General features: G+C 44.8%; 1 protein-coding gene across 1 annotated transcript in view; it reads right to left on the bottom strand.

Annotated features, from left to right (window-relative positions):
- TM9SF2 (transmembrane 9 superfamily member 2) overlaps positions 1 to 11,327 on the bottom strand; it is a 64,507-nt gene extending 53,180 nt beyond the window's left edge. The window contains exons 1-2 of the mRNA XM_082247031.1: positions 11,057 to 11,327; positions 4,451 to 4,518 (exon numbers count right to left, since the gene is read on the bottom strand). Coding sequence (XP_082103157.1) covers positions 4,451 to 4,518; positions 11,057 to 11,188 — 200 coding nt within the window. The 5' untranslated portion in view covers positions 11,189 to 11,327. The remainder of the gene's footprint in view (positions 1 to 4,450; positions 4,519 to 11,056) is intronic.
- Between the last annotated feature and the right edge of the window lie 3,345 nt (positions 11,328 to 14,672).

Raw genomic sequence — 14,672 nt, 5'->3', positions numbered from 1 at the left:
CGGACATCGGGTCCGTCGGTCACACGCGCTGGGGGGGGGGGTCCGTGACCACGCGGGAGCACGCCTCTGGGGGCGCGCGCTCGCTCCCTAGACCCTCACAAGCAAGCGCCGTAGCCCTACGTCACTTTGCCTGTGAGGGGCTGACCGCCGACGTAGATAGTCGTGCGGCGGTCGGCAAGTGGTTAACCGGTTGCCGACTGCGCACAGTATATTTACTGCGGCAGTCAGCCCCGGCCAGGCAGAGTGACGTAGGTCTACGTCGCTCGCCTGTCACTCCTTTTAGAGCCAATAGCGGGCGAGCGCGCGCCCGCTGAGGCGCGCGCCCGCCTCGTTCACAGAGGAGTGCGGGCGTGTGACCGGCAGACCCGATGTGCGCCGGTCACACTACGATCGCCGGTACAGCGGGAGAAAGACAGAGCGGCTTATGTAAACAAGCCGCCTGTCATTCTCCCCTGTGTAAAAATGAAGATCAGATGGTTCTACTATGTAGAACCTTTGATCTTTGTTTTTACACTAGGAGACCTGTCCCACTACAGTAAGAATCACGCCCCTAGGACACACTTAACCCCTCCCTGTCCAATACAGTTAACCCCTTCCCTGCCAGTGTCATTTTTGCAGTAACAGTGCATATATATATATATATATATATATATATATATATATATATATATATATATATATATATAGCACTGATTACTGCAGTAATGTCACTGGTACCCCCAAAAGTGTCAAAAATGTCAGTCAAGGGTCCGATCTGTCCGCCGCAATGTCGCAGTACCGCAAAAAAAAAAAAAAAACGCAGATCGCCGCCATTACTCGTTTAAAAAAAAAAAAAAAACACCAAAAATGACAGAAATCTTTCCCTTTGTTAGTAAACGCGATAACTTTTGCGCAAACCAATCAAAATACGCTTTTTGTGATTTTTTTTAACCAAACATATGTAGCGTAAAACAATTTGGCTGAAAATGTTAAAAAAATTTTGATTTTTACATTTTTTTGGGGGGGAATTTCATATAAAAAAAAAAGTGAAAAATATTATTATTTTTGCAAAAATTACGCTCTTTTTTTGTTTATAGCGCATGATCAAAAAAAAAAAAAAAAATGGCACAGGTGATCAAATACCACCAAAAGAAAGCTCTGTTTGTGGGAAAAAAAGGACGTGAAATTTGTTTAGGTACAGCGTCACACGACCGCGCAATTGTCCGTTAAAGTAACGCAGAAAAAAAAAAAAAAAAAAAAAAAAAAAAAAAAAAAAATCGCAAAAAACACCCTGGTCAGGAAGGGGGTAAAATCTTCCGGGGCTTAAGTGGTTAAGTGTTACTTTAGCAGTGTCTTTGGGGTCATTGTCCTTCTGAAAGGTAAACTTCCGTTCCTAGCCTCAAATCACGCACAGAGTGGTACAGGTTTTGCTCAAGAATATCCCTGTATTTAGCACCATTCCATCTTTTCCTCAACTCTGACCAGTTTCCCAGTCCTGGCTGCTGAAAAACATCCCCACAGCATGATGCTGCCACCACCATGTTGCACTGTGGGGAATGTGTTCTTTGGGTGAAGTGATGGGTTGGGTTTGCGCCAGACAGTGTTTTCTTTGATTGCTGAAAAGTTCAATTTTAGTCTCATCAGACCAGAGCACCTTCCGCCAAACATTTTGGGAGTCTCCCACATGCCTTTTCGCAAACTCAAAACGTGCCATTTTGTTTTTTGCTGAAAGTAATGGCTTTCTTCTGGCCACTCTGCCATAAAGCCCAACTCTATGGAGAATTTACTTGTTTGGAGAGTTCCTTGGTCTTCATGGCAGTGTTTGGTTAGTGGTGCCTCTTGCTTAGGTGTTGCAGCCTCTGGGGCCTTTCCAAAAAAAACTGCATATGTAGTGACAAATCATGTGACACTTCGATTGCACAAAGGTGGACATTATTTCACTAATTATGTGACTTCTGAAGGTAATTAGTTGCACCAGAGCTTTTTATGGGCTTCATAACAAAGGGGGTGAATATATACGCACATGCCATATTTCTGTTTTCCATTTCTAAAAATTAGTTTTATATTTTTCTCATTTCACTTCACCAACTTAGACTATTGTGTTCTGATCCATCACATAAAATTCAGATTAACAAAACATTTAACTTAAGGCTGAAATGTAATAAAATATGCAAAAAGTCAAGGAGGTGAATACTTTTGCAAGGCACTGTATCACTGGCATTCTGACAGAGGGACTGCACTCTTCCTCTGACAGGACACACTAAGAGCAGAGAAAGCAATAGCCACAGCCTGGCTTGCCAGCAGTCCTGCACCGGTGTCCCCTCTTCACACACCTTGCTGAGGGGGCACTTGAGGGAAGTGTAAAGGTGGAGCACCGCCAGGGAACTAAAAGAAGAGGTAAGGGACTGTTCTTTGGAATACCATTGCACAGAGCAGGTAAGTATACAATCTTTTTTATTTTAGGAAAAAAAAATACCTTTACAATCACTTAAAACAGGGCTCGACAAACCCCAGGCGACAGGTCGCATTTGCAACTAGAATTAGCGACCTGGCGCCTGGGGTGCCCTGCAGGAGGTGTCCTGTCCCTTTTGTGCCCCCACCTCCTCCCCGAGTGCACAGACTTCCGCGCCGTCCGAAAATTGAGGCCCCGGCTTTTTGCCCTTCTTCTGTGAGATGAGAGAGGCTTCCAACGGGGAACTGGCGCCCTCTTGTGGTGGCCAGGAGTAATGACTGTTTCCACTGCCTGTTCTCAATGCCTTCCCAAGAGGAGATGAGAGGGAAGTTTTTGCAGGCTTCATCTCCCTGTCCAGTTACCTTTGCTTAAAAAGGTAAGTGGACAGGGAGTGTGGTTATTAATTTAAATTTTTTTTTTTTTTCAATTATTAAATGTATATATATATATATATATATATATATATATTTTTTTTTTCCCCCTCATCGCCATGCCACAGCCGAAGGCCCCTTTCACACGAGCTGTCTGACAGGCGGACCTGATCAGTTTTTCAGGCAGACTGATCGGACCCTTCATTCTCCTCTATGGAGCAGTAATCTGCCGCCATCTGATCCTGTCCGCCAAAAGCAGACAGATGGTGGTTCAACTTTCTATCCATCCCATGGATCGGATCAGATGGCATTGGATGGAAAGAGACAGATAGTCTGTTTCCATCCAATTGCGCTATAGAGGAGAGTGGGGTTCTAGTTGTATCCATGTGCATATTTAGTAACCGTTTTATTAAATAAAGCTTGGTTAGCTTAAAAAAAAAAAAAAACTGGCTCCTAACTTTTTTAGCCGGCTCCTAGATTTCAGGCAAATTTGTCAAGCCCTGACTTAAAAGATTTAAATATGAAATATAGGGCTACATTATTTGTGTCTTTTATACCAGCCTGTTCAGCTTTAAAATTTTAGGTTTTAATTTAAAACTGTAACATTGTTTGGAGCCTTTTATAATGAACGTTTCCACACTAAAGTGGTAGTAAAAAGCAGCCTTAAGAAGAAAAAAAAATAAAAAAAAACGAAACAAAAAACACACAAAAACATAATGTGCTAGTACGCATCGCATACTAGTACATTATGAAACGCATACGTTAGAATGAAGCCCTCCAGGGGGACACGTCCCATCTTCCTTCCAGGTTCATGTGCTTCAGCCATCTTATTGACCAAGCCGCGATGCCGTACATGCTTATGGAGTCAGGACCCACCACATAATTCTGAAGGGATGGCACAGGCACGCCGTCCCTTCAGAGCACATGCTCCAATGACGTCACCGGCTGCATGCAGTGTGGATATCTCCTAATTAGTGCAAGTTTAGGAGATTTTCACTGTACCTACAGGCAAGTCTCATTATAGGCTAACCTGTAAGTACAAGTTTAAAAAAAAAAAAAGACCACTTTAAGTGCTCCTAAATGTAGTAGATCTATAAATATGCATCCATAAAACAAGTTCACCTTTTAGGAAAGAATAAATCCACAAAAAAACAAGTGCCTACAAAGTATTGCTCCCACAATCAGTGGATGGCGGTTGCAAATGTCAGGTTTCTGGAGACTCTCCCTCAGGCTTTGCACACATACCTCTGTACAGGCTTTTAGAGGGAGCGTGAATGTACTGCCAGTGCACTAATTAGCATGCTTGTATTTACAAGACATCTGCTGCAGAGACAAAAACGGGACTTGTAGTCTCTGCATTCACAGATCCCGGTGAATGAACGACACTGCTGTACAGTAAGAACCCTGCAAAGCCGCTCAGATTTTAAATGCAGAAAGAAGAACCCCCACCTTCTGTCACAGGGGGGGGGGAATAGGAGGTGAAGGGGGCACCCCTAAATACAAGTGTAATATGTTCTAAAGGTGAACTTATCCTTAATTCAGAGTGAAGTCATTTCAGCAGTATACCTGGGAAAGCCAAACGTGCCAATCATGTATTTGAATTTCCGATACCATTTATGCACACAAATAAATAAAATTCGACACTTACGCAGTATATTCATATGGAAGTACTGATTCCACAGAGTCGAGTCTGTTCACAAACAGCTCTATTTCAGACTGGGGGAAAAAAAAAAAGAAGAAATCCATGTAAGTAGGCAAATATCGTACACATAACACCATTGTTACATAAGAGGAAGCGCATACTTAATTGCAAAACAACTGTTAAAATGCAGACAACATTAATAAACAGTTTCATATCTGTTCAGTGTCTGGCAAAAACAGACCCTGCAGTTACTGAACAAATCATTTCCCATGAATATACAAAGAACCTGAGTTGAGTTTTTAATGTTTATTTGACCCCAACTTGAGGGAACTTCCCTTACCTTCTGTCCCAGTGTCACAACTGTTGGCACATGAAATGTCAGATTACAGGAAGGCTGACTAGGATTGTTCATAGAGGACTGCTCAACAAAGATGATGTGCCATATACAAAGACTGCAAACTACACTAGTATGCGAAAGTGGTTGTAAGCTCTCATTGGTTAATTGGAACTACAATAATGGGCCATACACACTATACAATGGTCTTTAGATTATTTCCTTTAGATTTACCAAAACCATATAATATGAGGTCAAACCTAAACACTTTCAATTTGTATGCAATCTGGCAGGCCCTTGCACTACATAGTAAATCTAACAACAAAAGTTGTATAGTGTGTATCCAGCTTACGGCTTACCTGTAGGTACTGTAAAAATCTCCTAAACTAGGCCGATTACGTCATCTGCGCATGCGCTCTGAAGAACGGCCTCGGGAGAAGATGGATTCGTCCTTCAGCGCATTGATGGAGGGCTTCGTTTGCAGGCAAGTTTCACATAATGTGCTAGTATGCATTGCATACTAGCACATTATGCATTTACCTTGCAGATCAAGTAAATGCAAAACATTTTGCTTCCTCTTAAGACAATGTAGAGGCAAGTAAGGAATCCTATTCTGGTCAGAGCTGCATGAGCATATATTATTAGCTAATTTGTGCAACGAAAATCACTAAAAATTGACAGGTAGCGATAAAATCACTAAACTAATAGGACAAACTGCTCCCTATGGTGAAAGCTACACAAAGCAGTAATGGCTACTACTGAATGCTTGAAGAGACCAATTTGTTGCATAATTGCTAAAACAAAGAACAAAACAGATTTTTGGCCCATTTGCCTCCCTTGCACCTGTGATCCTGATCTTGACCAAAGTGTGTTTGGATTTGGTTGCATGTGATTTTTAGATTTTAAATACCATTTTTATTTATATGTTAACACTTTATATTATTAAATATATTGCTATCACAAAGGGGCTAACAAGCCCCTGATGAGTTAGCATTGGGCAGGTGATAGGTCCTCTTTATGGAGACATCTGGGGTGTATTATACCCCAAGTATCGCTTGCTTCCACTGTTATTCAATCAAAGATATTATTTGCTTCCCTAGCTATAATAGCCTGAAAATGATAGCTCGGATCCTGGAATTGAGAAATGCTTGTCGCTTCCACATTCATTCAGGCTAGGTTCACACTACTGAAGTGCAATTTTGATCAGATTTTCAATGGGCGGTTATTTTTTGGGGTCATCATCCACATACAGAAACAGACAGGACAATAAATTAAACAATGTGTTTAGCTATATTTTAAAGTTCCAACTGGATTCAAACTGTTCCATATGCATGGTAAGGCGCACAGAAACACACGGGTGAATGGACCAACCATAGGTTCCTTTACCTTCCACACAAAACTGCAGTGTATAGATGTGAACCAACCCCATAGGAGAGAACACAGTTTCTACTTGAAATGCATCTTTATGCAGCAAAATGCATGACTTTTGCTGCAACAAAGTAGACAAGTGTTACTAGGCTCTTAGGAACAACACAGAATCCCCATGCAATTATAGGAGTCAGAATAATCTGCCCATTATTACCAAATGTACAGGTGAAAACAAGGATAAAGATCAACACAACTGTCAGACCTGTCTAAAATAGAAGTATGCAACAGGTTTATCAGGTTCCAGTAACTGGGGCAGGTCCTTACGCACATTTATACACTACAGGATACAGCATGGGTGTGAACAGCACTTTGATCCCAACAAAATTGCAGCTCATCATAAATATTTAAATACATGAGTTCAGAGGAATACTTTGGATATCTAAATATATCCTATTTATAGAGGTTATATTCGGGTTTTAAAATAAATTGCTTCAAATGCTGCAGTTAGCTTAATCACTAAAAGCCTTTCTGAAATCTACAGTATACAAATTGAAAATGGAAATGCTTCATTAAAAAAAAAAAAAAAAAAAATGGTGACTAGTAGGATCAGGGAGGCAAACATTAAGATTAATTGGAAAGCCTCTAACCACTTACTACCCAAATGACGGCGGAGCGGTGTAGCTATTATCCTGGGAGGCAGTCATATGACGGCGCACCAGAACAACCTCTCGCGCGCCCCTGGGGTGAGCCGAGCAGCGATCGTGACCGCGTCGTGCTGCTAGGACACGCCGCGATCCCAATCTCGGTAAAGTGTCAATGACATGACTCTTTACCCATGTGATCAGCTGTGTCCAATCACAGCCGGTCACATGTAAATGAGAAAGTGCCATTATTCGGCTCTCCTCGGCTCACACTGTCAGTGTGTGAGGCGAGGAGAGCCGATCAGCGGCTCCTCCTCATAGGGGACACAGAGAAATGTAATCAGGGCACTGATCACCAGTGCCCCGATTAGAGAAGAGTGAAATAAAAAGCTATCAGTGCCAACAATCAGTGCCAACAATCAGTGCCCATAGTGCTGCCAGTCAGTGCCTGCTCATCTAGGCACTGACTGGCAGCATTATGGGCACTGAGTATGGGCACTGATGGGCGCTGCCCATCAGTGCCCAGCAAAGTCACCTATCAGTGCGGCATATTAGTACCTCCTCATTAGTGCAGCCTATCAGTGAAGGAGAAAAATGTATTTTCAAAATTTACTCACAGAAAATAAGAAAAAAAAATTTCTGTCTTTTTTCTTTTTTTTTGTAAGAAATAAAAAAAACCCAGAGGTGATTAAATACCACCAAAAGAAAGCTCTATTTGTGTGAAAAAAATGATATAAATGTCATATGGGTACAGTGTAGCATGACCGCGCAATTGTCATTCAAAGTGTGACAGCGCTGAAAGCTGAAAATTGGCCTGGGCAGGAAGGGGGTGAAAGTGCACTGTAGGAAAGTGGTTAAATGGAGTCTATTTTAGGTATTCACGACTTTTATAGGAACATGTGAACATTTCTGAATTGGTCTCCAGTCTCCAGGGGTGACCCACTGAGAGCCATGCATCAGGTGAGTCAGTGAACCGCAACAGTCATGCATTATGAGAGTTCAGACTTTACTGGCTGCATGTCTGTCTACTCATGGTCTGTTATTCGCTAGGAAATGAAGCCATAATGGCATTAAAAGACTATCCAAATTTTGTGGATCACATCTAGAGTACAGATACAATTTACTAATTTATGAAAATGTTTTCTCAGGGACACACAGGGGGATATTTACTAAAACTGGAGCACTCAGAATCTGGTACAGCTTTGCATGGTAGCCAATCAGCTTCGAACTGCAGCTTGTTCAATTATGCTTTGACAATAAAACCTGGAAGCCGGTTGGTTTCTGTGCAGATCTGCACCAGATTTTGCACGCTCCAGTTTTAGTAAATCTCCCCAACAGGCACCAAGGGCTTGATAGCTCCAACCAGTGAAGCATTGTTAAGAAGAAATACTAAGCATGGAGAGAAAAAAAAAAAAAAAAAAGAAGACAAAACAAACTTTTATACTGCTGTAGCCATGTCCCAAGGATTTTGTAATTTAAAGGCATGATTCGCCTTTACCAAAAACCCACCTATGCCGATAAGGAATGTCCGTAGATAGACAAGCTGTGCAGGTTTGACCAAAAATGAATACTGTTCTTGCACTAGGTGTAGGCCATTTAAGGCTCGGTTTACACTATAGCGGACCCTGCATTCTGGTATTCTTCAACCTGCAGCCAAATCGTACTACTTTAGCAACACAAGCGGAGCTGCCATTCATTTTGAATGGCACCCCCATGCATCTCAGCCTGCCGGAACCGCAGGGAAAATGCATGGTCAAAAATACCATGCGGTTGCCCTGCAGCCGCATTTTTATGAAGATGCATGCACTTTTTTGTGCGTTCACGTGGCAAAGCAGCCAATCAAATGAATGGGCTGCCGTGCCTGAGCAAACGCAGGACACATAGCCCGCACTAGTGTGTACCGAGCCCAATTCGTGCAGCTCTGCCTAAAACATAACTAAACCCTCCTATCCTGTTTAGCCAAGGAAGTTGCCATGGTGCTGCATATGTGATCAGTTAAGACCCCAGGCATTTGATGGGTTGACAGTTCAGTTGAGAGCACAAGCTGCTGTGAAAGTTATTCATGGACGTTTTGGGAAACTGGTAAATTAATGGGTTTAGCGATTTTAAAAGAGATATATATCTATCTATCTCTCTCAACAAGCTATATGCAACAATTTTGCAGAGTGGTTCCTATCCTCCTTTTCTGGAGTCCCCTGCTGCTGTCTGCATCTTCTTCCTCTGAGTGCCCCCAGAGCAAGCTGTGTGCTAAGGGGCTACCCTTGTGGGCATGCTCCTGAGCCGAGCTGTTTGCATCCACAGACATACACAGCATAGCTCATCCCCTCTGCCTTCTCCCTCTTTACAGGATTTGACTGACAGAAGCAGGAGCCAATGGCTCTCAGAGACCCATGCAAATCCAGAAAGAGACCGCAGCACTGCTGCAGATGGAACAGCACTGGAGCCCAAGAGGAGACAGGCAAGGCTGGTTTTACACTGCAACTGGTTTGGCTGCAGCTCAGGTGTATCAGCAGTTTTTATGTGGTTTTTAACAGACTTTCCATTTGAGTGTGCTTTTTCTGAGTCCTGCACATTACATCTTTTGTGCACTTTCAGAAAACACACACTCTAATAGAAAGTCTACATGGAAACATCTGCAGTGCGACCAAACAGCATGGCACTATAAGGCCCCGTTCACATAGGGGCGATCCGACTCGGGGGGGGGGGCAACCTCCGAGGTCGCGGTGCGAGCAGCGCGCCGCTACCTCGGAGCGGCCGCCACAGACTTCATAACATTGAAGTCTATAGCGGTCGCCTTCGGGTCGCCCCAAAGAAGCTCCGGACCCTTTTTCTAAGTCGGAGCGACTTGTGTCGCTCCTATTAGAACGGGTCCGCAGCTTCCCTATGGAAGGCGACCTACGGCGACCAGTTTGCCTCACAGGTCGCCTGAGTGTGAACGGGGACTTAAACAGCCATAAGTGTTTAGGTAAGGGAGAGGGTAACAAGTTGGGCATGTTTTTTACCTTAGGGCAAACAATACACTAAAGTGATTGTAAAGTTTATTTTTAAATAACAAACATGTTATACTTAGCCCCGGTTCACACTAGGGCGACCTGTGAGGCAACCTGGTCGCCTCACAGGTCGCCTCCCATAGGGAAGCTACGGACCCGTTATAATAGGAGCGACACAAGTCGCTCCGACCTAGAAAAAGGGTCTGGAGCTTCTTTGGGGCGACCAGGAGGCGACCGCCATAGACTTCAATGTTATGAAGTCTGTGGCGGCCGCTCCGAGGTTGCGGCGCGCTACTCGCACCGCGATCTCGGAGGTCGCCCCTGAAAGTAGCGTCGCGCCAGTGTGAACCGGCGCTTACCTGCTCTGTGCAAGGGTTTTGCACGGTGCAGCCCTAATCCTCCTCTTCTGGAGTGCCCCACTGCAGCTTCTGGCTCCTCATCGGGTGCCCCCGACTGAGAGCTGCTTTCCATGGGGGCACCCGTGCGGGCACGCTCTCGAATCCTGCTGCTGTGTCCATTGACAGACATCAGGACTCCGCCCCCCCACTCTCATGTCACTGGATTTGATTGACAGCAGCGGGAGACAATGCTATCAATCTACCCAATGAGGACCCGAGACAGTGGTTGGAGCTGCTAGGCTCGTGTTCGTTACTGGAACATTCGGGTTCAGCTAAGAATAAATGGGGTCTGGGGGGGGGGGGGGCAGCTGCAACCAAGAAGGTTTTTCACCTAATGCAAAACCTTGAGATTTTACAACTCCTTTAAAAGGTAAAAGTTCGGCTTGTTTGCATCCTCCCTCCACTGCCACATTTTAGTTGCCAGGTACCTCTTTCTACTTCTGATCAGATCGCTGTGGCCTCTGAAGCCTCCTGTGACGTGTGCAGGGAGAAGGAGGGGGGCTACCTGTCAAAACCATGTACACACTCTCCCCCCCCCCCCCAAAAAAGGAGAGGGGGGTTTTTGGGTAAAGTTCCGCTTTAGGAAGAGGCAAACAAATGATGACTTTAAAAAAAAACTGTTGGAGATTCTATTCCAACCACAGAGCCTCTTCTACCTTCTATTAAACAATAAATGCAGTTAAACAGAACACAGCTCTCTAGAAATAGATGTGAAAGCTAGGATTGTCAGAGCATGTCACTAAGAAGATAAGAAGGAAGTGATGGGAACAGCAATGAACGGTGTAGAGGCTGTGGCCCTGTCACACAGCTCAGCAGTGCAGTAATCTATCTATCAAGAAGGAAGTCAGTGGTGTGGAGAGGCCTGAGAAGTCAAAGCTCACCTTACAGTCCGGAATCCCTTTACCCGGCTCGCAGAAACTGACAGGGGCGAGGCCAGGCAGGTAGAAGGCTGCCCCCGGCCTTGGGAGAGAGGCGCTAAGTGCCAGTAATAGGACGAGCACACAACTCGCCATTATGGACCCTTCACGGCGCTCTGTAGGAGAACCTTCACTTCACAAAGATATCACTTCCTGCTTCCCCGTCTCAGACACGTCACCCGCTCTGACATCACCGAACATGCGCGTTCCGCTTCCAACGGCCTCACTCCGCGTATTCCCACCGGGATGGCGGATGTGGCGCGTCACGTGACAGCATAGGGGGCGTGGGGACCTGGCAGGTTCCCATGGTAACAGCATGCGGAAATACCGAGCCTGTTCTATCAGTTAATTAGAAACCAAATAACGTCTTTGGAACTGTGTGTAACACTTCGTAGAACGTGAAACGGATAGGTAGGGAAGAGGAGCCAGACCTAAATGGCATGCTTAGAAATGAAATCGAACTAATGCTGGCCATACACTTTATGAAAAATCGTTTAACCACTTAAGCACTTTACCCCCTTCCTGACCAGGGTTTTTTTTGCGATTTTTTACAGCGTGACTTTAACGGACAATTGCGCGGTTATTGCGACGCTGTACCTAAACGAATTTGACGTCCTTTTTTTCCCACAAACAGAGCTTTCTTTTGGTGGTATTTGATCACCTGTGCGATTTTTTGATCATGCACTATAAACAAAAAAAGAGCGTCAATTTTGCAAAAATAACAATATTTTTCACATTTTTTTATATGAAATTCCCCAAAAAAAATGTAAAAATCAAAATTTTTTAACATTTTCAGCCAATTTGTTTTCTGCTACATATGTTTGGTAAAAAAAAATCGCAAAAAGCGTATTTTGATTGGTTTGCGCAAAAGTTATCACGTTTACTAACAAAGGGAAAGATTTTTGTCATTATTGGCTTTTTTATTTTTAATGCGTAATGTCGGCGATCTGCGATTTTTTTTGCATAGTAGAACCGTCTGATCTCCATTTTTACACAGGGGAGAATGACAGGCGGCTTGTTTACATTAGCCGCCTGCCTTTCTCCCTTCCCGGCGAACGATCGCGAGTGACCGGCGGACCCGATGTCACACGCACTGACTTGTTAGGGAACAAGCCGGGGTGGGCGCGCGCTCGCCCGCTATTGGCTCACAAGCCAGTGAAAGGCTAGTGACGTACCGGTACGTCACTTTACCTGGCCGGGGCTGACCGCCGCAGTATATGTACTTGCGGCGGTCGGCAAGTGGTTAAACTCATTTTCAAATAAGGAACCCTCGGCCGTGAGAGCAAACGATTTTGCCATCATGTAATGAACACATTTTGATTGTTCAGTCCCGGTTCACACTATAGCAATGACAGACATTACATGTGAATTGGAGCGCATTGATCTGAAAATCACATGCGATGCGAATTCAGCCATACAGATTGCATACTTGCCAACTGTCCAGCTTTTGCCGTGACAGTCCCTGTAATTTACAGTGTCCCGGCAAGCACCCGTTAACCGGGCTGCCCATAAATGCCGTTACGGGCAGCCGGTGCCCGTAAAAAAAGATGGTTGAGGGCCAACATCGTAACTGCGCACACGCCGTTCCGACGCCTGCCAGGCTCGGGAAAGGTTGTACAATCTCAGGCGGGCTCATGCGCAGTTACGTAATGGCGCCGCCTGGAGCCATTTTTAAATCAAAGGCACTCATTCTCGGCAGCGCCTCGCAAAAATATCTGGTAACAGGACATGTGAATAAAGTGTCAAAGGTGCTCAGGTGTGACCATACAAAAAATGTAATATGTATATATAAATAAAGTGCAAGGTGTAAATAAGTACAATAAAACCTAAATTATACCAGATAGTATAATCATACTTATTTACACTTTGCACTTTATTTATATTTCCATATTACATGTTTTCTATGGTCACACCTGAGCACCTTTGACACTTTACAATTGCAGGGAATTGTGATGAGAATTTTAAACTTTAGGCAGAAGTAGTTCAGCTGAATTGGAGAATTATTCCAACTCTGCTACTTTGGCCTTAAGTTTGAAATTCCCTTTTTAATTTCCCATAATTCTCTCTTTATTGAGTAGACCCTATATTCTGATAATAAGTAGGCGGAGATTAATTTTACGGAGTGGGCGGAGCTTCAGGGAAGTGGGTGTGGTAAGTAATTGATAGCTGTGCTGCAAAGTGTCCCTGGAAATTTTTTTCAAATGTTGGCAACTATGCAGATTGTATGGCTGAATTTGCATCGGATTCAGACAGAACACGCACAAGACCCTTTTTTGGGTCTGAAGCAGAATCAGATCGCATGGGTGTTCACACCTATGAGATCTGATGCAGGTCCGAAGTGACAGTTTGCACTGCGATATGCGAACTGATCTGAGGGTGTCGTTAACTTTGTATTGACACCCTCAGTGATTCGCATATGGCAGTGTGAACTGCCTGCGAGTTGAGTGCGATGCGGGAACCTGCAGTGGATTCGCAGGGTTCCCCCATCGCATGTGTGTGAACCGGCACTCAAAAGACATAAATGAATCAGTTTTTCATTCGTTTTGTCACATTTTATATTTATAATTATAGAGGTTTTATATAACGCCAACAGTTTCCGCACCACTTTACAATATAAAAGGGAAACAATGCAGTTACGTTACAATAAGATACAAGAGGGTTAAAGTGGTAGTATACTCCGCCAATAAACTTTTACCTACAGGTAACCCTATAATAAGGCTTTCCTGTAAGTAAAATGAATCTCTCCTAAACCTGCACAGTTTAGGAGATATTCGTCCTGCATCCAGCCGCTGACACCAGCGGCGCATGCGCTCTGAAGGTCAGGCGGACCTTCAGAGCTCTTTGCTGGCTCCTTGCCGGAAAGAAAACTCCCGCGCGCGTGCGCGGGAGTAACGTCATCGCGGCTCCAGCCACTCACAGCGCTGGAGCCGCCTGAACCCGGAAGAGACGCCGAGGGAACATGACAGCTCCCTCAGCGGTGTCCGGGCGACCGTGTCGGAGCTTCGTTTTAAGGTAAGTATTTCATAATGAGCTAGTATGCAATGCACACTAGCTCATTATGCCTTTCTCCTGCAGGTTTTTTTTTTTTTTTTGTTCTTTTTTGCTTAGGAGGATACAACCGCTTTAAGAGGGCCCTGCTCAGAAGAGCTTACAATCTAATAGGGAACAAATGCCTACAGTTCGGATGAAAAACACATTAAGGGCTCTTTCACACGGGCGGTCCGATCAGATCCGCCTGTCAGTTTTTTAGGCGGATCTGATCGGATCCTCCATGCAGCTCTATGGGGCAGCGGGTGTCAGCGGAGATACCTCTGCTGACACCCGCTGCCATCCGCATCCGATCCTGTGCTGAAATCTGGACGGATGGAAACCCTATTTTTCCATCCGTTCAGTAATCGGAGCGGAGCGGATCTGATGAGAGCGGACAAGCGGTCCGCTCTCCTCCGATCCCCCATAGAGGGCAGCGGGTGCTGAGACACCTCCCTCTCCGCTCTGCAAGCGGAGACGGAGCTGTCATCCGCCCGGCTCAGCGGGGATCGCGGATCGATCCCTGCTGAGCAACACGGATCCGCCTGCGGAG

Source organism: Pelophylax lessonae, assembly GCF_965119305.1.
Source record: "Pelophylax lessonae genome assembly, chromosome: 2".
In the NCBI taxonomy this organism is placed as follows: Eukaryota; Metazoa; Chordata; class Amphibia; order Anura; family Ranidae; genus Pelophylax; species Pelophylax lessonae.
Note: the sequence above shows the minus strand (reverse complement) of the source record. Positions and strands in the feature narration are given on the sequence as shown.